Below are 22,035 nucleotides of genomic sequence, written 5' to 3' on the forward strand. Positions count from 1 at the left end.
ACAAAGAGCACCGGCACGGCGTGCGCCGACGAAGATGGCCTAATGAAGCCGGTAGCTAGGTGCTCGTCGAGAAATGCTCGAAGGGCCTCAAGCTCGGTCGGGGATAGGGAATACAAGGTTCCCAACGGGGGGTGCGTACCTTCCTCTAGCTCGATCCTCAGGTCGAATTCACGATGTGGTGCCAGAGTGTTAGCCTTGCTTTTGCTAAACACATCGGCGTATTCATGATAGGCCTTTGGTATGGCGTCGAGGTCGGCAGGCTCGGAGGTCGCGGTTGCGCGCAGCTCGCTTGCTCGAGACGGGATGCTCAGGCTGAAAGTTACGGAACCGTCGAGTTTTGCGGCCCAGGCAAACGCCGCTGGGCTAACAAACTCGATGGAAGGGGCCTGGCGGTCGGGGTTACACGGCGTGTTGGCGGCGGGGGCCGGTGTGTCCGCTGGAGGGACTACACTCGGCGGGGTTACAGGAGAGCTCTGGGGGGTCGGCCTGGGTTGTTCAGATGTCCGGAAAGATATACTGCTCTTTGCCCAATCAATCAACGCATTGTAGCGGGCAAGCCAGTTGTGTCCCAGGACGATAGCACAAGAGCCATCCAACGGGGTGACATAGAATGTTGTCGGGGTAACATCGCCGGTAGCAAAGTGGATGGGGAGATCGACGGCATGTGTTATCATGTGATTCGTCGTGCCATCGAACAAGCAGAGCTGCATCGCAGGTACGGAGTAGGTCTGTAAATTGTGTTTATTAACAAGTTTAGTATCAATAAAACAATCGGAAGAACCTGAATCAATTAGAGTGGGAAAAACAAAAGAGGGATCACAGTTGGTAAGAGAAAATGAGGGTGGTCCATTAGCGGAAAACATTTTTGAGCGGGGGACAGAGGCCCCGGAATTGGAAGACAAAGGAGAGCCAGGGGCATTCCCCCTTGAAGCGGGAAATTGTCAGGGCCCGGCCTCGGACTCGGAGGCTCCCTGACCTCAACCCCCATCTAACCTGTCCTCACACTATGCGGGGCATGAGATGAGAAGAAGGGTAAAGGTCTCATCTCCCCGCATGGTTGCTATATAAAGGAATGGGTCACATGCCCACAACTATACAGCTCCTAGAGTTGTGTAGTGTGACCCGGAGGGAACATCCAGGTGGCAGTGCCCAGTAAGCATGGGAACGTTCTGGGCGAGTTGCTCGCCCAGAACTGTGGCTGTGACCCGTGGGAACATTCTGGGCGAGCTGCTCGCTCAGAAAGTTCCCACGCTATCCCGTGCGTGCGTGTACACAATGCACAAAGGCAACAACAAGGCAACAGTCAAAGAATAAAAGGGGGTAAAGTAGGTGGGGAGTCCGGGGCACCCTAAGGCAGGGTGCTGAACCCTGACAGAAATTGACCATCACAGGAACCGAAAGAAACAGAAAGAAAGAGAATTGGGGTCCAATAGGGCGGACGTGTTCAAGCGTACTGTGAGGCCCCGGCCCATGTCTATATTCCGCCCACAACATCAGTTGATGTTGTGTTGTGTAATAATTATGTCGCGACGCTAATTTAGCGTCGCGGAAGCTTCTCTATTTATTTGTGCCGAGAATGTATAAGATTGTATATAAACCCTCGGGGTAGCTGTAAAAGGCAGATTAGCCTTTACTTCTACCCCGTCAATATACAGCCAAATCAAGCGTATACTTAGACGGATTACTGAGGCCTGAGGCGAACGGGGGAACGGAACATTACCGTCCCCAAACTAGTAAGATAACCTTTCACTTTTTTACGCTCTTATTCTCTTTCCATTCTCGGCACCGCGTTACCGGCGCCGAAACCCCATTTGGCAACGCACGCGTCGTCGGCCCCTGACAATGCGCGACTTCGATCAAGTTCTCACGCGAACTTGTTGAACAACTCGACACCTCTTCTGGATGTCGTGGAGATACAACACCAGGAGCACGTCCAACGCTCCCGCCAACACGGCCGGCCCCTCCACTAGCCGTAGGGCGGAAGACGACACCACCTCAAGTGATGGTGGCGATCTGGGCCTGCAAGGGCCCAGGGACGCATCTCAGACGCGTCCCACCTATATGAGAGACGTTGACGAAGTCACAACGTCTGAAGCCCTCGCAGCGGAGACTCTCGCGGCATTCGTCCCAATGCGCGCGTCGCGTCCTCCATCCCCAACCCACTCCCTCGCGTCTGAAACGGCGTGAGTACTAAGAAGTCGCATCGACCAAGTCGACGACGACATCGCCGACTTGAGAGGCGATGTCCGTAACATGAATACCCAGATCTCTGGGAATAGCGACAACATCGCTTGTCTAGATCGTAACATCATTAAGGTGGAGGAAAGACTTAATGAGAAACTTAACGAAATTCTCCTCGCGCTCTCTCGACGCGACGAGCCAAAGCCACCCGCAGCAACGGTGGATAACCCATCTGCAAACCCTCCAGTGAACCCAACAACGGGTGGAAACCCCATCGTCGTCTCTGACCAGACGAAAAAAACCGCTGTTGAGGTGCAAGCGCCCCAAGAGGTCCCTGTAGTCCCCGTTAATCAAACGGGTCAACAAATCACTAAACCCGCTGTGGAGGCGCAAGCGCCCCAAGAGGTCCCTGTAGTTCCCGTTAATCCAACGGGTCAACCAATCAGTGGGGTCCCCATACCTGGAGGGATCCCCACTGTCTCTGCCGTCGTCACAGAGGCGACAAGTTCACGCGCGTCTGTCGAGGTACAAGAATCTGACGGACGTTTTGTTCCTATCTTTAGTGGAACTAAGCCACCTACCCCGTCGATGGCGCCAGTAACCACTGACGCCAAAGGAAAGGGTAGGGAGATCGACCCAGGACAACTGGCTGGATCATCGATTACAGGGGAGAGTGGAACTTCTCCATTCCATTTCAGGCCAGGCTTCGTGCCCGCGCCGTTCATTCTGTCGTCCCAACCCACGAACAGTGGGGTGAAGATACCAAGCGTTGACGCTACTCAAACGCGTAATTTCCCTCCCGACCACGGGAGAAAGAAAGCAGTGCCGATGAAGGCCACTGTGGAGATGATACAAGAGGAAGACGGTGACGCGGAAGCCACCAGTGTTCCGTACGATTACTACGCACGGAAAAAACGCCCGATCTACGTCCAGGATCGTGTAGATGACATTGGCGGACAGCCCGCCAAGGTCAGACCTATCTTCGCTAAGCGTAGTCTCAGCGAATCTACTTTTGACTTTAACGCCCGTCTGGATGCAGACGCAGCATTCGTATACAACGTGGGTCGTGGGGCAAACGGTGAAGACCCCGAAAGACTGTCCCACGGCACAGCACTCAGACGAGTGCTGGATAACTACCACCGATTCTCACAACCGCCTGCGGCTCCAGAAGGGGGCAAGAGGCGTGTAGACCAAGTTAGGTCTAACTCGGGAAGAAGGCCCCGCCGTCCGAGTGGCGATGGTGATGACGAGGATGGTGGCGAGGGTGGCTCGTCCTGGCCCAACCCACCATTTCCTGACCTATTTGGCACCGAAGCAAAACGGGAGCCTTCAGCCAACTTTCCAAACCGCTCGTCTGTACGACCCGGTTTGTTTGACTCAACCATGCGTTCATACGCAGCACCGGCGGCACAAGTAGTGCCTGATCCATCTGAGTTCATGACTCAGCTTCTTGAATCTGCACGCCGAAGTGTGGAGGTCCGAATCCTGCAGCCACTGCCTGCAGATGTACGCCCAGAACTGCTCAAGAAGATGCAGGGACTGACTCCGACCATCAAATGGTCTGGAGAGAATAACTCGAAGATATTCCACAACTGGCTGCACTCCTGGCTAGCCTATATGTCGTCGTGTGGGTGGAAGGGTGAAGCTTACAACGAGTTTCACGTCCACACTTTGACAACCGCCGTTGAAGGCGAGGCACAAGACCTCCTGATGCACTATATACGCATTGGAGTGCAGAACGGGGTAACCCCCCATTCTGGGATCTACTAGAGATCCTTATCTGCACCTTCATCAAGAAGTCTGCAGCAGTAGCATCCACGAAAGCGTTCAAAACACTTTCATACGATTCCGCGAAGGGAATCAAACACTTCTATAACCAGCTGTATCGTGCAGCTGGGGAGATGATCACGCCTCCTGACCAGGCAACGTTCAATGAACGTTTCCTGAATGCCATCCCTGGCGAAATGCGTCGGGAGATGGTTATGCGCCATGACATTTCCGTGGACTACACAACGAAAGACGAGTTGTGGACCGCCGTGCTCCGCCTGGACCATGCATACGATTCAATTAAGGCGATCTCTGCGTATCGTAACGACTCGCAAGCGCCAGCCGTGTCAAAAATGACGCAAAAACAAGCCAACGCCGCAGCAGCACCCAAAAAAGCTGCTGATTCTTCGTCCGCCAAGAAAGTGTACAAAAACACATTCGGGGGAAACACGTCAGCTCTGAAGAGCGGACAACGCCCAACCTTCCGTGCGAGCTATTCGCCGGCTCCAAAAACAGAGAAATCGACGTCGTCTACAGCGACGAAATCGACGCCATCCTTGGATAAGGATGGGAAACCGCGTTGTTTTAAATGCGGGAAAATAGGCTATCAACGTGATTGCCCAAATCATGACAAGCCCAAACCGCGCATGTACAACATAGCGGTCGAGTCTGACGAACGAGACCTACAGGACTCGGAGCCTGTAGAAGAACCGGAAGGTGTTGAAGATCCTGCAGAGGTGCAGGACTATATGGCCGACGATGAGGCGTTCGACGATAAACTCGTGGACGACCCATACGATCCCAACCTCCTTGCTGAGGCGGAGGAGGAGTACGTAGAAGTGGACGCCGACATGTTCGTCGGTGCTATGACGTTCGTGGATCCCACGGACGAAAACTTCTCCATTAAATTAGCGTCTGCTCGGCAAGCAGACAAACTGCCATCTGATGAGCAGATAGTAGCTGAGCTTGTCGACGACGCAGTAAAGACCTACAAAAGGGACGGTGTTATACCGGTCCCAAAATCTTCATCGGGGAAACCGTCAACGCAAAGTGTGACGAGTTCTTCAGTGCCTAACAAGCTTCTGAAGAAAATCCCGCCAATATTCGACGCGAAGTTTAGAATCTCACGAGAGGCGGGTAAATACCCTGAAAACCGCAGCGCTGACTTAAGGCGGACGCTCACCGGCGAGGTTAACATCGCCGGGGTAAACGCCTTTGTCCTATTTGATAGTGGCGCTGAAACAGACGCCCTATCTCCAGATTTTGTCCGAGCAGTTCACATTCCACTGCTCGAGTTGCCAAACCCCTTGGTTCTCCAGATGGGGACCAAAAACAGTCGTTCGTGCATAATGTACGGCACGAATACTCCCGTAACCATTCACGGGGTTACGTCTACTCACTATTTTGACGTCGTCAACATTGACCGCTACAACGCCATTCTCGGGGCTCCATGGCTGAATGCCAACGGAGCGTCCCTCAATTTCGAAACTCACACCGTCCACATAAAGACGGGCGACATCAAAACGTTTGATGTCCTGACGGAACGGGGTAAAACCTCAGTGGGGGCTGCTGCACGCGGTCGCCCCAAACTTCCCCGTGCACCGAGATCCGAACTGTCAGCTAAACAGACGGCATGACGCAATACGGCGAAGGCTGGAAACCCTTCGCCACGCGTCCTTGCCATCTCCGCTCAAAAGAACGCGGATACCTCCCAGTGGCCCAATCACTGGCCAAGCCCGAGGTCGAAAGATCTCAGGCTTCCTGACTGTTCCCATTTAGAAGGTCTGCCAATGACAGACCCCGAATTCGTGCCACTCAGGAATTGGTGGCGTGAACGTTTCAAAGACGTCATGGCGCCAGCCCCTGAAGTCCTACCTCCATTCAGGGAGGTTAACCACCGGATCAACTTGATTGATCCGAATAAAAAATATATAGAAAGAAGGGCTACGTGCCCTCAGGCTCTCGAACCGCAGCTTCGAGAGAAGATCGCTCGTTATGAGCGAGCCCAGTGGTGGGAACGCAAGGTGGTCGCAACGGCGGCTCCACTTCTTTGTCTTGCAAAGAAGGACGGTTCTTTACGGACTGTAATCGATGCGAGAAATCGCAACGCGAACTCCATTCTCGATGTCACGCCCATGCCTGACATGCGTTTCATCATGGATAGTATGGCTCGGGTAACTTATCGATCAAAGATCGATATGACAGACGCGTACGAACAGATTCGTATCGAACTGGACTGCGTACAATACACGGGGATGAGTACCCCATACGGTACTTTCATATCGAACGTGCTGCAACAAGGGGACTGTAACGGCCCTTCCACGTTCCAGCGCGTTTTGACTTGGATCCTAAGAGACCAAATCGGTCGAGCCGTCCACGTATGGTTCGACGACATCTTCACTGGAACTACGTCAGTGAAGCAACACAACGAGAAATTCTTGTGGATATATACTCGTCTAAGGGACGAGAAGCTCTATGTAAGCCCAAGAAAATTTGAGCCATTCGCCCCTGTACTCGACATACTGGGGTGTAAAGTGGACTCAAACGGAATCCACGCAGATTCCGACAAACTAGAGAAAATAAGGAACTGGCGAACGCCAGAGAACCACACCGAGGTTCTGCGATTCCTAGGGCTCATTGAGTACCTAGCGAAATTCCTACCCAACGTCAGTGCATACACTGGACCGTTGCAATCCATATGCACCAGCCATATGCCGTTCCGCTGGAGCGCCCTACACGAAAAATGTTTCACGCAGATCAAAGTAATCGCGTGCAAGACGCCGATTCTAAAGCCCATAATCTGGGATATACCGGATTCAGAAGACCAAAACAAGTACCGTGTCTGGGTGATCACCGACGCCTGCCCCGCTGGCGTCGGGGCCGTGCTTGCACAGGGTGCAGAATGGCAAACCTCTAACCCTGCTGCGTTTATGTCGAAGAAGTTCACCCCGACTCAACGAGCGTATTTCGCCTATGAGCTAGAAGCTCTAGGCGTTCTGGAAGCGCTCACCAAATGGCTCGACGAGCTGACTGGTGGGCGGAAATTCACTGTGGTCACTGACCACAAGGCGCTTACTTACTTCAAAGAGAAGAATCACACTGCGCCGCGTCACATTCGTTGGCAGAATTTCTTTCACGGTTTCAATTGTGACATCGTGTATGTACAAGGCCACACAAACAAAGTGGCTGACGCCCTGTCGCGATACTATGAGTCCTCGTCAGACGAGGATGTCCACTACGACGATTACGTATCCGCAGATATACGGATTGATAAAGAGGGCGACGATCTGCCCTTGGCGCGTGCTGAGGAAGCATGGGAATTATTACACCTGCACAGGTTGAGACTGCAGTGCATACGGCTGGGTGCGTCCCACTCTATCGGAGACGCTCAAGAGCCACGAGATCTCGAGGCATCCGTGCTCGATCCCCCTGACGATCGTCAAGGGAGGAGGGAGCTTTCCCTCGAAGATGTACTGCTGCCATTGGCAGAGCTACGTCCTCATGTAGAGGACAAAGCTTTCATCGCAAGTGTGAAAGACGGCTACTCCAAACACAATGCTTGGAGAGGGATCCTGGCAAAACCTGGGGATTTCCCTAGGTTCTCGATCGTCGATGACCTAATTTTCCGTCTGAATGAGTCAGGCGAGCCACGACTTGTCCTCCCTGAATCTATTCATAAAGGGGAGAGGATAACGGGCATCGCGATCGAGTGTCAGGGCACACCCGCCTGACCCGGGCCCACCCGGGCCCACCCGGCCACACCACACCCGCTCCCCGCTGTCTATCCCCCTCCCCCCTCCTTCCTCCCTCTCCTCCCCCCTCTTTTCCCTTTTCTTTCCCCTTTCTTTATTTCATTCTTCTCATGTTCCTCTTCCTGTTTATTTCTTTCTATCTACACGGACCACCTTCCCTTGTATCGATGTACTATTGACCCGTCCGGCCCACACACCCCGGACGGCCTCCCGCTGTGCCCAGCACGCGCGCATGTAGCGGACGCTCTCGGGATCCCCCACGGGGACACCCGGATGCCTGCGGCTGCCTCCGAGGATGACGTGGCACCTGTCATGTGACTCAAGCCGCATGTACATAAATGTACCTGAAGTGGGAACCGAAGAAGTAACCTTCTTCTCACATTCTCCACTTCAGGTAAGTAGTATAGTTTTCCTCTTTAATAATAATAACACATTCTCCACTTCAGTCTGAGTGGCCAGGGACCACTGTCCCGGATCGGGCCCGCCAGTACGCACGCCCGCTCCACACCCCGCGATGGCCTCAGTGCCGGGCATTACCCCCGGGCCCTCTCGACCCCGGACACGTCCCTGACATCGAGCACGCACACCGCATCCTTGGTCACCTCGGCGCCAAGAAGACGCTCGAGTACATACGCAAACACTACTGGTGGTCTTCGATGTCAAAAGACATCGAGAAATTCTGCACGTCCTGCGGGACGTGCCAGACGACCAAGAAAAGCAAACTCAGATATCTGGGACTGCTTCACCAGCTCCTGGTCCCTGAGAAACCTTGGGAGTCAATCGCCATGGATTTCGTCGGACCATTCCCGACGAGCCTGAGTTATAACTACCTCTGGGTAGTTCTGTGCCGACTAACGTGCCAGGTTCACCTAGTGCCTGTGACGACCCAGGTCAAGACTATTGAACTGGCGCATCTGTTCCTGCAACATGTCGTGCGCTTGCACGGCATGCCAACATCCATCGTGTCAGACCGTGACACGAAGTTTACGTCTCAATTTTGGACTGAGTTACACCGACTCATGGGTGTTAAACTCAAGTTAACTACCGCATTCCATCCTCAAGGGGATGGCCAAGCAGAACGAGCGATCCAGACGGTGGTCCAGATCCTTCGGTCATTCGTCCGACCCGATCAGCGAGATTGGGCCGTGCATATACCCATGGTGGAATTCGCATTGAACTCAAGTGCGAACAAATCAACGGGATTCGCCCCGTTTGAGTTGGTATACGGATACCTCCCACAAATGACCGTGTCTCTGCCGTCATCTGAATTGCTGGGGGTGAAATCCTTTGCCCAGCGGGCCCTGGACAACATCCAGGCCGCTCACGACGCTATTATTAAGAGTCGTGTAGAACAGGCTATCCAGGCGAACCGACATCGGCGCCCTGATTCCCCAAAACTGAAGAAAGGGGACTATGCATATCTTTCAACGAAAGATCTGAACCTCCCCAAGGGGAGGGCGCATAAGTTGTTGCCAACTTATATTGGCCCCTACGAAATACTGGAGGTATTTGAGGACTCATCAAACTACGTCCTCAGGCTTCCCCCAGTGTTGACGCAAAGAAATATCTTTGCGAAGTTCCACGTCTCACGGCTCGCACCTCATGAGCCGAATGATTCTGTGCTGTTCCCTGGGCGCGCCGTAGAAGTGTTTTACGACTTTGGCGACGACCCAGAACGGGAATACCAGGTTAAGGAAATCGTCGACCATCGATGGGACGATGTTGTGGGGACAAGTCCGTGCAGGTCAAACCAACCCTTATCACGCATTTCACCCCCTACTGCATCAGGGACTAGGATTGGTGAGTCATGGTAATAGTAGGAGTTGTAGATACTGTGGAGGTGGTTCTGACGAGTCCAAGATCGTCGGATTTGGTGGAGTGGTTGAGGAGATATGACCTTTTCTTTATTTTCCTTATTATTTTCATTCATTCACACATGTGACTTTCCTTTTATATTTGTATCGGACTCTTCCGTGACAACTGTACAGACAGTTAGTTAGAGGTTAGACAGAGAGTATCAGCACCGTACTCGCAGGACCCACATCTACCCTGAGAGATAGAGAGATACCTACCCCCCCTAGACCTGAGCCATGAGTCTAGATTGATAGACCCGTTACAACGACGATAAGTCTTTATGGTTCCGTGTCCGATGGGGACTCGGTGACCTTACTTGGGAACCCTTGGCCAACGTAAATGATCTAATTGCGTTGGATGACTACCTAACAGTACAAGGGGTAGAGAACGTCGAGGAACTGAACCGTCAACGACGGGATCAGACGCCGGACAATAGATCCAGCGGACCATCACGACCACGGCATGAACGTCGCCTACCGGTCCGATACCAGCGGATATCAATGCCTTATCACGGCCAACTATGGCGTTGAAGCCATGAGTTGCCTAAACTGGCAAGTCCGGGAATATCCGAATAATATCGGATAAATGCGACGAAAGCGGGATCAAATCCTGCTTCCTACCATCAAATTTGAAATCGCTCAAATGAACGTGACTGAATCCCCCCTCGCTGATTCCTCCCTCGACCTTTCCCCCATCAAGGAGGCCCTCGTAGACTCCAGTCCAAACTCCCCACCTGTAAGTCCCACCACGGATGCTGCCATGTCGTCGATGGACGACAACTCCACAGTCGCTCAGACTGTCACCCCTGGAGCGCCCAGCACGGGCGTTTTAACCCCAAAACAGGACCATTCGGTCCTGCCCACTCGCGTAAGCGCGAGTGAGAAATACCCCCACCTGCCGCGTTCCACGCAGACAGGGCTCGATCAACTCGAAATGATTACAGAAGTCGTGTGGGCCCGTATCGAGAAGAGACTCGAGAAACGCAAAGAGACTACGTTCGAAGACGAACGTAGGAGTGATGAGCTCGATGAGCTCAGGAACAAGTATGAGATGCTGCAGAACGAGGCCGACGACCTGCGTTCTGAAAACGACCGTCTTCATCGACGGGTCGAATCCCTCCGAAAGGCCAACGACGAACTCAACGAGGACGTCTTTAGAGTCGCGCGCACGGCGAGGGGACGCCCTGCGTCTCCCAAACCCGCCCCGATCACATCTTCTGCTCCCTCGTCGTCACGGCCCACTGTTCCCCAAACCATCGTTATCCCCGGGGTTGGCCTGGTGGATCCTGCGTCGGCCAAGTCTGCGCCGTCGAAAAAAACCACCTCTTCCAAGAGATGGGCTCCCACGTCCGACGATGACGAGATGGAAGGCGAATGGGTCATCAACCCTGATGCCCCGTTCGAAGAATTCGTCGCGAACCGTCCACCCGGCTACCACTACTACGAGTACTACGACGTCAAACTCACTGAAGTGCATGGCGAACCCCTACCCCCACTGACATATTGTCGATCGGTGGCCCTTCCTACCTGCTTCTACGACATCGACCATGTCGATAGAATCGAATTCCCAGATGCGGCTACGCTCGTCCGCGACAAAGAACCTAAGTGGTTCGAGTTGGTTCGTAACTACATACACACCGAAGAGGGTGTGAGGTTCTATGCTACAATGTACCATCTTGCCTGGTCGTTCAAGACGGGCAAGCCCTCGCAAGAGGACGTCGACACCTGTACCGATTGGTACAGGGTGGCTACAAACAACCGCGCCTCACGAATGCGCATGTCACGCGACGACATTGAGACGGAGGCGAAAAGACTTCCCGACCAGTACCCCCCGGCTCGTATTGCACAGATGTACATCCTCGCGTGTCGATGGATAAAACCAATGACTGACGACGCTCGTGAGTGTCGTAAAATTCAACGCCAGGAACGAGCACTTATGTACTCGAACCCTCCCCCAACGTCGTACTCAAACCCGCCTATGATGTACGCGAGTCCACACCCTGTGGCGTATTCAAATGCCCCACCTCCGCCGCAATACCCCCCTCCGACGTATGCACACTCATCGGTGTACGAATCCGCCCACGCACCACCAGTGCGAGGGCGTGCTCCCTCTTCTCATGGACGTGGCCATCCCGCGCACCATGTCCATTATTCGCACCGTCGTCAAGACGAGGATTCGTCCATGAACAACGCTGATGTCGAGACTCGTCACTACGACGACAACTATCTGAGTGACGATGTCGCTGTCGACGCGGCTAGGTCCACGACGACTCGTAGGACTACGTCGAATCGCCCATCCGGCTCTGGCCCGTCCGGGTCAGCGCCGCGTAAACGAATGAGGAACTGACCCCCCCTCATCCATACCTTCGTCAACGACAATGCCGTCGTTGATCAATAATCTCTTACCTTCGTCAACGACAATGCTGTCGTTGATTGTCTATTCTGTACCCTTCGTCCTTCGTCAACGCAATCGTCGTTGATTATTCATTTTCTCGTCGGCGACAACTCTGCCGTCGACGACCTACACTGTCAACATTGTCACGGTGGACGATGGTATTTAATAAACTCACAACGACGAGAAAGTCGTTCCATCGTCGACAACACTGTCGTCGAGATCTGGGTGCATATGTTCCAGGAGAAACTCTAAGTGGGCTTCGCCTACAAAATACTATTATAGCCTCCTGCAATGAGTGTGCCCCCGTTTGCATACATTCTTCGTATGTAGAACGTTAAAAAAAAAAAAAAAAAAAAAAAAAAAAAAGAAAATTTTATTCCTTTAAAAATGCTTGCTTTCCCCTTGTGTATATATGCTAGTACCCTGTCTGCGATCTAGTATCGCAAGGGAGGAGGATGTGAGGCCCCGGCCCATGTCTATATTCCGCCCACAACATCAGTTGATGTTGTGTTGTGTAATAATTATGTCGCGACGCTAATTTAGCGTCGCGGAAGCTTCTCTATTTATTTGTGCCGAGAATGTATAAGATTGTATATAAACCCTTGGGGTAGCTGTAAAAGGCAGATTAGCCTTTACTTCTACCCCGTCAATATACAGCCAAATCAAGCGTATACTTAGACGGATTACTGAGGCCTGAGGCGAACGGGGGAACGGAACATTACCGTCCCCAAACTAGTAAGATAACCTTTCACGTACCTCCCTCTTCGCACGAAGGGGTTGAGTACAACCCTCCGATCGTGCGGCATCCGGAGGGTTGCCGGTTAGTTTTTTGCGTCAGACGATGAGTCTGACTCCGGCTCTGGTGTCGTGGCCGGTTCTGGTGTGGCGACTTTGGCCACTCTGGCTGTTACGGATACGGAGTCTCCAACGACCATATCCGTCGCATGGTCAAAGACTTCCCCTCTCTATCGCTCCTCCCCTCTTTCTCCTTTCCGTCCTCTATCCCGCTACCCTATCCTCCTTACCCGTTCTACCCCTTTCCCCCCCTCGTGCAAAGCTTTCCCCATTGGGGTTTTGGTGCTGGCCGAGGTTGTTTGTGTTTCGCGGGATTTCCCGCGACCTTACCATTTGTAGATAGTCACGCGTCATGTACGGAAACCGCCGAAGGCGGTTCCCGCTAACTAACAACTGCACTACAACTGCTTCGTGTACCGTCTTCTGTAACAACCCTCCCTGTGACTCAACTGAACTCGTGTGACTGTACAACTCTCAATATGTCTTATAAGTCTGGGTATATCGAGTCCTCTAACGGCCCCCGCCGCGAGAACTCGAGGTCGAGAGTCGAAGACTCTCGACATGTGTATCGTCCTATTGAATCTGTACCCTATGGTTCTTCATCACTACGCTCTCCCCCCAGTACTCAACATACGACATCCCATCACGATCATAGTGATCGCGAACTCTATGAGGCCCCCTCACCCGCGATGCCGGCACGTTCGCTACGCGAACGCCAAGTAGCCGCCCATCCGTCGTCTGTTACTTCCTTTGCCAGTCAACATGTGTCCCCGCCAACGGTACGTTCCCTTTGGGAACGCCAAGTCACCGAAGGCCCTAATAGTCAGTCCTCATTGCACGCCTATGATATCAACCCGCCACCGGTACGTTCGCACTGCGAACACCAAGTACCCGATGGCAACTACACGAGGTTCTCGTCCATCCCGCAAGTCGTAACCTCGCACACGGTACGCTCCATTGAGGAGCGCCAAGTACCCGTGGCTGGCCCATCTGTCCTGGTATCTCCGACTACATATCATCAACCCCTTAATAGCTCACTACATCACCCATCACGATCGATGGGAATTCGATCGTCCACTCCCGGGCAAGACTCATCGATTACACTTCCAGTTATGGTACAAACTATACATGACCCTCGTCATCCCACTATAAGAACGGATCGAGGAATGGGGAATTTCCCCCATCCCCGTAACACTGGCCTTAGCTGCACTTGACCCGGCCTTGTAGCACTCTTTAGCTACATGTCCCGGCTTACCGCAGAACATGCACAAGTTATTGTCGAAGCGCCGTTGACGCTCTTCCTTGGTCAGCCTGCCATCTTTCCCGAGTTTTGCGGCGAGGTCAGATTTAGGCTTACCGTCGGGGTACTTGTCCTTTGGTTTATTGGTAGTGGATGTGGATGGTGTGGCGGGGGAAGGTGCAGCGGATCGGTGGGATTTGGTGGGGGTGGTTTTGGGGAGCCTTTATCATAGGTGTCGGAGGCGGGTTTATGGCGCTGATCGGTCTGGGTCTTTCGTTCCCAGTAGCGTGTATCGATTTCATCGGCGAGGTCCCGTAGGTCGTATAACGACGTTGGCTTACCAAACCGAGTGATTTCATCTTTGATACGATTGGGCAGACCGCGGTAGAACAGGGCGCGGAGGGCTCCTTCACCCCAGTCGTCCAACTTACCCGCATAGCGGTTGAACTCGGTGACGTACTTCCCGATGGTCTGTCCATCCTTCATTGTTAGGTTGAACAAACGCTCTTCAGCCTCGCCGACAGGGTCGCATGGGCCGAAGTTACGTTTGAGTTCTCCCACAAACCTTGTCCAGTCGTTCATCCACCGTGGTTGTTGACCGGGCCGGTGGCCGCGAAGGATATCAGGCTCAAACCAGTCCAGTGCCGCCCCCTTCAAGTATGAGATGGCGAATAGGACTTTGTCAGCCTCGGTCGGGAAGGCTCGGGCGCGGGGCATAAAGGTTACTTCACGTTGGGCGAAGAATGTACGGAGTTTGTTACGGTCAGAGCCGTCGAATGGTTCGGGTTCACGGACCTTCTTACGGGCCGGTTCAGGTCGAGGCGGCGGTGGAGGAGCTGGGGGTGGTGCCGGCGGCGGGATCATCTGGCGGATGTCGTGAGTGGTTCGAGCAAGGTCACTGATTGCCTTGGTGAGTATGAAGGCCATACGTCCCTTCGGCAGGGCTTGCTCTGCTTGGTCAATGTCGATCTCTTCGATCTCATCGACCGTAACTGGCGGATCTGTGGGTAGCTCCTCTCGTGGCGCTGGCTCGGGCTCTGGTTCGGGTTCTGGCACCGGCTCGATTGGTATCTGGGCCGTTGACTTGGCCTCATCCACAAGTGAATCGCTGTCAACTTTGCTCGGCATTCATTGCCAGCGGTATCGACAGCGTTTCACCGGCGTTGAGGACCGTAAGCCTGCCCGGTCTGCCGTGAAGCTCTCGAAAATCGGTTCGTCTGACTCTTCCCTATCAAATAATACGTGCGAGGTGTACTGCGTGTATGGTGATGCGGAAGTACCAGCCACTGGTTGGCGGGTCTGAGAATGGGTTCTGGGTTTGCGAGACATCGTTTAACGTCAAGAGCAAGGGGAGTTTGAAAATACTGTCAGAGCGTGGGAAAACGTTACCGTGACTCGCCGTCGGCGACTGTTAAGGTCCGCTGCTTCGGCGTAACAGCCCGTCAAGGGCAGGGATGACAATCGCGGCGGAAAGGGGTTTCGGCTTCAACAACTCGTTCGTGAGCGTTGCGCCTCGTACTTGACACGGCCCCGATATTTCAGGAGGCAGGAGGTGCAACTGGGTCAGACAGAGAGTGCGGGGGGGTAGCCCTAGTTGATTTTCGAACTGCAGTACGAGGTAGTGTACAACCGGTATTTAAGTATAACGGAATGAATGGAATTAAGTCGCCAGATCTCACGGAGATTGCAGGTGGGCTTAAGAGGAAACGAAAACAAACAAAGAGTGTGGGAGAAGGATGGCCGTGTATGGCCATCAAGAAAAACAAGCGTGATAAAGAAAGACTCGTAGGCCTGTGACGGGCCGTGGAAACAGTAGTGGTGACGGGGAAGGGTGACGGGCTTGTTCAGGCGGCGTCGGGCGGGCAGCGGGGTTGACGGGGTCAAAGCGGGGGAGGGAGAAGGTGTGGGGAGTGATCACCTGACCATGGGAATTGCCGGGTCGTGACACCATGATTCATCAAAACTTTTTGATTTTAAGCTCAAATAAATCGGAACAAAGGAATGATTGATGATCTGGATCTCGGATCATAAGCATGAAGTGATTCAGAAGTCCACGGATCGGTTAATTAATTGGGAAGGCTCTAGAACATTAGTAATGATGCGGCTTCACAAAAAGGGGTCAATTAGAGAACAGTCTAGAAAGTTCCTTTATAGCCGAGTCATTTCTAAAGATAACCATTCGTAATTAAGGCGGTGTAGAGCATAGCTTCAGCGCTACAAGATCCCGCTAAGATCGGCCCAAAAGACAAGGAAATGAATTACTTATTGCTGAGTCATGTCCTAAGTCCATGATTAAGCTTACACAGCCCAAGCCCCTATATCATTCTAGAACTATCTATAATACAAATGTAGCACATGTAACTAGTGCGAGGCATGGGAGTAGAGAGGCCTCTGAAAAGCATAAAAGGCTGCCGCTTCTGCCCCCTCTCAAACCTCAGGTAGAAATAAAAGTTTAATTCTCCTCACCAGTGGTTGGTTCATTTGCTCCAAAAGATAAAAGCAAATATTAGTTGTTAGCTAATATAAAACTAACACGTCACTCTAAGCGTGAGTTAGGGTCAGTTAGACACAGCTGAACAAAAGTGTCATAGTGAGAATTAGTGAGAATTTGGTGGAGGGACTTCTTAATTGAATAATCTCTCAGCAATACTTGGTTATCACACCACAGGAGAAAAGTGAGCGATCCTGAACCTGCTAGATAACTAGCACGCACTCTAAGCGATAGAAAGAGCAGTTTGGTCACTCCTGTATTGAGTAACATTTATTGCGGAATTATTTTATTAGCAGTTTTCCTTCAGTAAATTATCAGGAAAATCATGTCCTACTGAAAAGTGGTAAATATAGGTGTAATATTGACTAGAAATCATAGTAAAGTCAATATAGAATTTTATCCATAGACGATCTATACGTCAGGTGAGATCGTTGGGGGGTGTTTATTGTTGTTTAGACGGTGAACAATCATATATTTGGCAACCAAAACACGGTCAGTACGCAAATCAGCACAAACTCTAATATCGTTATTGGACGTAGGAAACTGGTTACATAAGGTGATCCAGCTCCGCTCCTTCAACGCTATGCAGGATCATGTCATTTAGGAACATGAGGGTCGAGCCTTCACTGATTCCTTGGCACCCCGGATGCCACCATGACTAATCGATAAGGCCTCTAGCTTCCTTTTTTTTAACACCAATTTGATGGTGCACTTGGAGGTGTATTCATTTCCAACCTGCCCATATCGCTGCGCACCCCTGGCTTTGTTTTCCAGTCTTTGGGCAGCTGTTGCAACCGTCATCCCCTCCCTCCCGTCATCTTCCACCAGTAGTGCCATCAGCAGTCCCTTCTAGCATACGAAAGGAACTCTTGCTTGGACTCTATCGACCGTTGAATAACCACTGACCTTAAAGCGCTTCAGAAATTATGCAAGACATTGTTGTTAGGGAGTACGTACGATTGTGACGCTGATGAAGATCATGGATTCATTGCAGATGAGTAGTTATATCGGGGAGTCGTGAATAGGAACTTGGTCGACTGCACTAACGGCATTTGCGGTGGTGGAGGATAAGGTGGGATCATACTTGGTAAGTCCCATATGATCTGTCCCATCTCCGGTTTCAATGCGATTGTGGGTGCTAATCTTCCTGGCATTCTAGTTTCTGAAGACATGCTCTTACCCGCCATGCTTCATTTGAGATTCCTTGATGGTTGTGTCACTGGCACTACCTGTCAGGGTACCGAGCTGCTTGGACTCTAAGTCGAGGGATCCCGAGCCTTCGCTGGAGCTGAGGCCGAGGGGGACAGGATCAGTCTCAATGGGGGAACCTGGCAAAGCGGATTGCGATAGGGATTCCAGCTGAGCAGCGAGGGGAAGTGAGAGAAGAAAGTTATCTTCCTCACTCGCTACCCAGGGAATGATAAAGTCAGTATACCCAGCGAAGCGGGGCTGCTCTGCAGAAGGAAATATAACAAATGTCTGTGCCAGTCCGGGGATGATGATCAGGCTGTGCAGGTATGGGGCAGGTGTGTCATCAGTTGTGTGTAAGCAGTCCGGACTTAACCGGGCAGTACTCTGACACTACCTCACTTTCTAACTTGGATGACTTGAACGCCTGCACTCGGCTTTGGCACACTCGGTACCCATCCCTGACATGGCACCCTTCGACCTGACCACTCCTGATTCAAACCATTTCCCTCACCACCACGAATGAACTTTGTGATGTGGCCTGGGTCTTTGGGGTTTGCCACCCTACAAACAGCCTGGAAAAAATCTCTGTGAGTATAAATCCACTAGTGGCGCTGAAAGAGGGCTCACGGCTCTCTATGCCGACACAGCTCGTGGGGGACAACTCTCCCTAAACTCTACTTTCTCCACTAAACTCGCTACGTTCTCTTGATCCTTAACTCCGCGGTGGGTTCTCCGGGATTCCGCAAGGTCCGGGCTCAACAAATCCACTACCCACTCGTTGCAGGCTAGATTGTTGCCCTTATTCCTACTGTTGGAATCCACTCACTCACACCCACTCTAGTGCGTCCTAGCACCTTAGAGAAAATGGGGGAGGGGAGAACTTCTTTTTAAAATCTGGTATGTACAGGATTATATCTAATAATTATTTTTAGAAAGAATAGATGGCAAATATTGGTGCCATATGGCACCTGGGTACCTTATTAGGCGAAATAATAAAAAAGGGTAACAGTAACAATAAAAGAATATCAATCAATAACTGAAATGATGGTGAAATATGAAAATATAAGAAAATACGCGATATCTCAACGGATTTATGGAATTAAGAGCCAAAATTGGAAATGCAGCCGGAGATAACTCTCACGCAGCCAATGAGCATTTTTACCAATTTATTAGACTCCGTGGGAACGAGTGAGGCTGGAATTCTGGGTTGCCGCTTGAGATTCCCACGCCCGCACATGCTCGTGACCTGCCATGCCTAACATGCCCAACATAGAACTCCGTCAAACCTCCACCGATTGGGACATTCTTGGTATCGTCAGAATTGTACGAATTAGGACTATTTTTGGATACCAAATTCGTATCGAGTTGTCGCGTGAATGGAAGTGGTTTCTGAATGTTGGAAGCGGGTATCTGAGCCGGCTCTGTGCATGGGCGATTATCCCGCCTACAGCGCATATGATACAATCTTTCCCTTCTTTCGAAGACTCGCCGGTTTTGTCCCAACAGCTTATCATCCCACTCCTCCATACACTCTTAGGAAAGTCCATCTCTTTCCTCTGGTCCAATCCTTCTGTCAAGGCGATCGTTGATGAACAAATCGTCTTTCCACCCTCATCTTCATTGTCATCCGGTTTCCCTTCGTTACTGTTTTCCTCTGTACCACCGTCCACGGTTCATTGCAATTATTTAGGACCTTCATCTAGGCAGGTTACCAGCCCCTACATTATAGAACTCTACGTACGTGATGCTCTTTTCACTCTCGGATATCATTCTGAGGCACAAATGGTCCAACGTCTGAGCGACCCAAAGGCACAGCGATCCTCTCATTTCCCAGTTTGCTGCTTGAATTAGATATTTAGTTTGAGAACACTTTGTATCTGTAATACGCTTAGTCATTCTCCCAAACAAATATTATGAATCCTTATTCATCTCTTTATGCCTTACGAATCCACCGCTGCATCAATTCAGATTTCCTCATAACCAGCAGGGTGCGGCGGCGACGTGTGCATGATTTCCGGAATGAGTTCCAGCTCGGCTCACCCCTCAAGTTGATCTTACCAGCAATGACGAAACCCGGCAGCCTAAGGGACCCATTCTTGTCATGCACGACACCTCCACATGGTGGTGGATAAATGACATTTCTGCTATATAAATGACTTCCCAAAGCCATTCATTGCTCCTCCATTCGACCAGCCCCTTGGAATCTCTCAAAGCTCTTTCACCCTGCACTGCACTTCGAGACTCCGAATCGCATTCACTGGGCTCTTGTCTACTCGCTCGATCATGTCGACGCCTACTTTGACCCTTTACACTGCTCCGACCCCTAACGGCCACAAAGTCTCCATAGCTCTTGGTGCATATGGGCTAGCCGGTGTGGCGATTGTGAGCGCTGATTTCCCTGTTTTCTCTTACATCTCACAGAGGCTCTCAAAGAATTGTACCCCGATGAAGGACTGAGCTACGATTTCAAAGTATGCACCACAAGTTCACGTTCCAATCACGGGCACTCAATGTATCCTCCGACTTCCCATACCCCTGCCGTTTAGAAACTGGACTTCAGCAAACTGGAACAGAAAGAACCATGGTACCTTCAAATAAACCCGAATGGTCGAATTCCGGCAGTGACCCACCACTGCCCAGATGGATCGCACTTTAACGTTTTCGAAACAGCCGCCATACTTCTTTATCTCGTTCAGCGATGGGATCCAAAGAGAAAGATTAGTTTTGAGATCGGATCAGATGAGGAATCTGAAGCTCTTCAGTGGATATTCTTTGCTGTGAGTTTATTTTTTCGGATGTGGTGTTAACGCGCTATAGTCTGACGCAACTTCTTGGATTTGTTCATATAGCATGGTGGTGTTGGTCCGATGCAAGGTTCGTCAAGTCTGGAGATCGTCGAGATTTCGTTATAATTAGATCCTCTGGCACGATAACAGGTCAAGCGAATCACTTCTATCGCTATGCACCTGAAAAAATCCCCTATGGTATAAACCGTATGTGTGTTAGAGATGGGCGGAAACGGACGACTCCGGAGTGGAATCGGAGACTTAGCGTGGAGGGACCTTGGCCTCAGCGACTCAAGCGGAGCGCTGTGCCATTGCTGTTTGTCCATTTGGTCCTTAATTTCACAGTAGGTGAGCAGGAAGTCTCTTGGGGGCATTTCAGGTCGATTTCGGACTGAAAACAGACGAGTATGTACAAGCGCCGATATATAAGGAAGGGGCAAAAGCACAAGGAGAAACAAAGGGTGACCGAATCGGAACGAAGACGTCCGAACGGGAACAAAGGGCTAGAGGGAGCGGAGCGGTACCGAAGGTCATAGGGCAAGACCTGTGATACATCCGAAAGGAGGTAGAGTGGGCGAGGCCCAGAGGGGCAGGAGGATGAGGGGAAGTGGGGGTGATGACTAACTGGCTAGAATAGAAAGAAGCAGTAGTCCAAATAGGGATGAGGGGGAATTGCGAGAAATACATTACAAACGGCGAGAGTGCCGGAGGCGGTCCGCGAAGCTCGGGGTTGCGGAGCTTACGGAGGTTACGGAGGCGGGGTTGGAAGTCCGAGGAATATTGGCAATGGTGTTCACGTAGTATGAGGTCACCAATGCAATGGACTAAGACCGAGGTGGAGTCAAAGTCCGAGGTATGGACTATGACGGAGGCTCGGAGTAAGGTACGAACGGTGTCCGAGTGTGAAGTACGGAACAGCGGTGGATGGTCGTAACTTGGCGGAAGGGCGGCGGAGGAATGAGAGAGGGGAAGGTAAGGAAGAGTAGTCAGGTCCGAAGGTGGATATCGGAACGGACGGGGATAGCGTAGGGGATGACGGGAGGGTGGAGGTGTGGTGAGGGGGGAGCGGAGTTGTAGGAAGGGTGGCGAGTAGGGAGATGTTCGGTCCGAGATGAGTATCGGAACGGACGGAGAAGGGGTCGGAGAGGTAAGAGGAGGGGTGTGTTGCCGAGACCGAAGGTGAGTATCGGAAAGGCAGCGGTAGGTTATGACTCCGGAGGTGAAGAGGGTGGAGGTCCGGAAGTCGGGTCGGGGTCGGGTATGCACGGATATGACAATGTGCGCCTTCCTCACCTTCGTGAAAGTGAACAAGCTACCATTCCCGTCATCTCTTTTTTGGGAAATCAATCCACCCAGGTTATATAACCGAAACGAAACGCCTTTATAGCGTCCTCGAGGCTAGGTTGACCCAAGATGAAGGTCGAGACTATCTAGTTGGATCTGGGAAGGGGAAGTATTCTATCGCTGATATCAATGTTTGGCCCTGGTACGTCCAACTCTGCCTGTCATCGTCATCCTAAAGGAGTCGATAGCGTTAATTAATTGTTGAACATTGGAATAGGGTCAAAGGTTGGGCATGGTCGG

General features: G+C 51.8%; 2 protein-coding genes across 2 annotated transcripts; both read left to right on the forward strand.

Moving 5' to 3' along the window:
* Positions 1–18,916: 18,916 nt before the first annotated feature.
* Positions 18,917–19,516, forward strand: EI90DRAFT_3117330 (uncharacterized protein; the record flags this gene model as incomplete). The annotated part of the gene is made up of 1 exon (XM_039062978.1): positions 18,917–19,516. One exon carries the CDS (start codon positions 18,917–18,919, stop codon positions 19,514–19,516), a length of 600 nt encoding a protein of 199 aa, XP_038921097.1.
* A 148-nt stretch (positions 19,517–19,664) lies between these two features.
* On the forward strand, positions 19,665–20,660 carry EI90DRAFT_3036838 (uncharacterized protein). Its single transcript, XM_039058734.1, is given in 7 exon segments — positions 19,665–19,825; positions 19,840–19,861; positions 19,907–20,018; positions 20,087–20,136; positions 20,212–20,439; positions 20,483–20,485; positions 20,515–20,660. 5 exon segments carry the CDS (start codon positions 19,949–19,951, stop codon positions 20,575–20,577), a joined length of 414 nt encoding a protein of 137 aa, XP_038921098.1. The 5' UTR covers positions 19,665–19,825; positions 19,840–19,861; positions 19,907–19,948; the 3' UTR covers positions 20,578–20,660.
* The last annotated feature ends 1,375 nt before the right edge of the window (positions 20,661–22,035 follow it).

Source organism: Cantharellus anzutake (assembly GCF_015039405.1).
Source record: "Cantharellus anzutake strain C23 chromosome Unknown EI90scaffold_6, whole genome shotgun sequence".
Classification (NCBI taxonomy): domain Eukaryota; kingdom Fungi; phylum Basidiomycota; class Agaricomycetes; order Cantharellales; family Hydnaceae; genus Cantharellus; species Cantharellus anzutake.

Excerpts from the sequence above, each read along its gene's own strand:
- EI90DRAFT_3036838 (XM_039058734.1), top strand. The coding sequence starts at position 19,949 with ATGTCGACGCCTACTTTGACCCTTTACACTGCTCCGACCCCTAACGGC. Across the intron at positions 20,019-20,086 it reads CAAAGTCTCCATAGCTCTTG|AGGCTCTCAAAGAATTGTAC; the intron begins GTGCATATGGGC and ends TACATCTCACAG. Across the intron at positions 20,137-20,211 it reads GACTGAGCTACGATTTCAAA|AAACTGGACTTCAGCAAACT; the intron begins GTATGCACCACA and ends CCTGCCGTTTAG.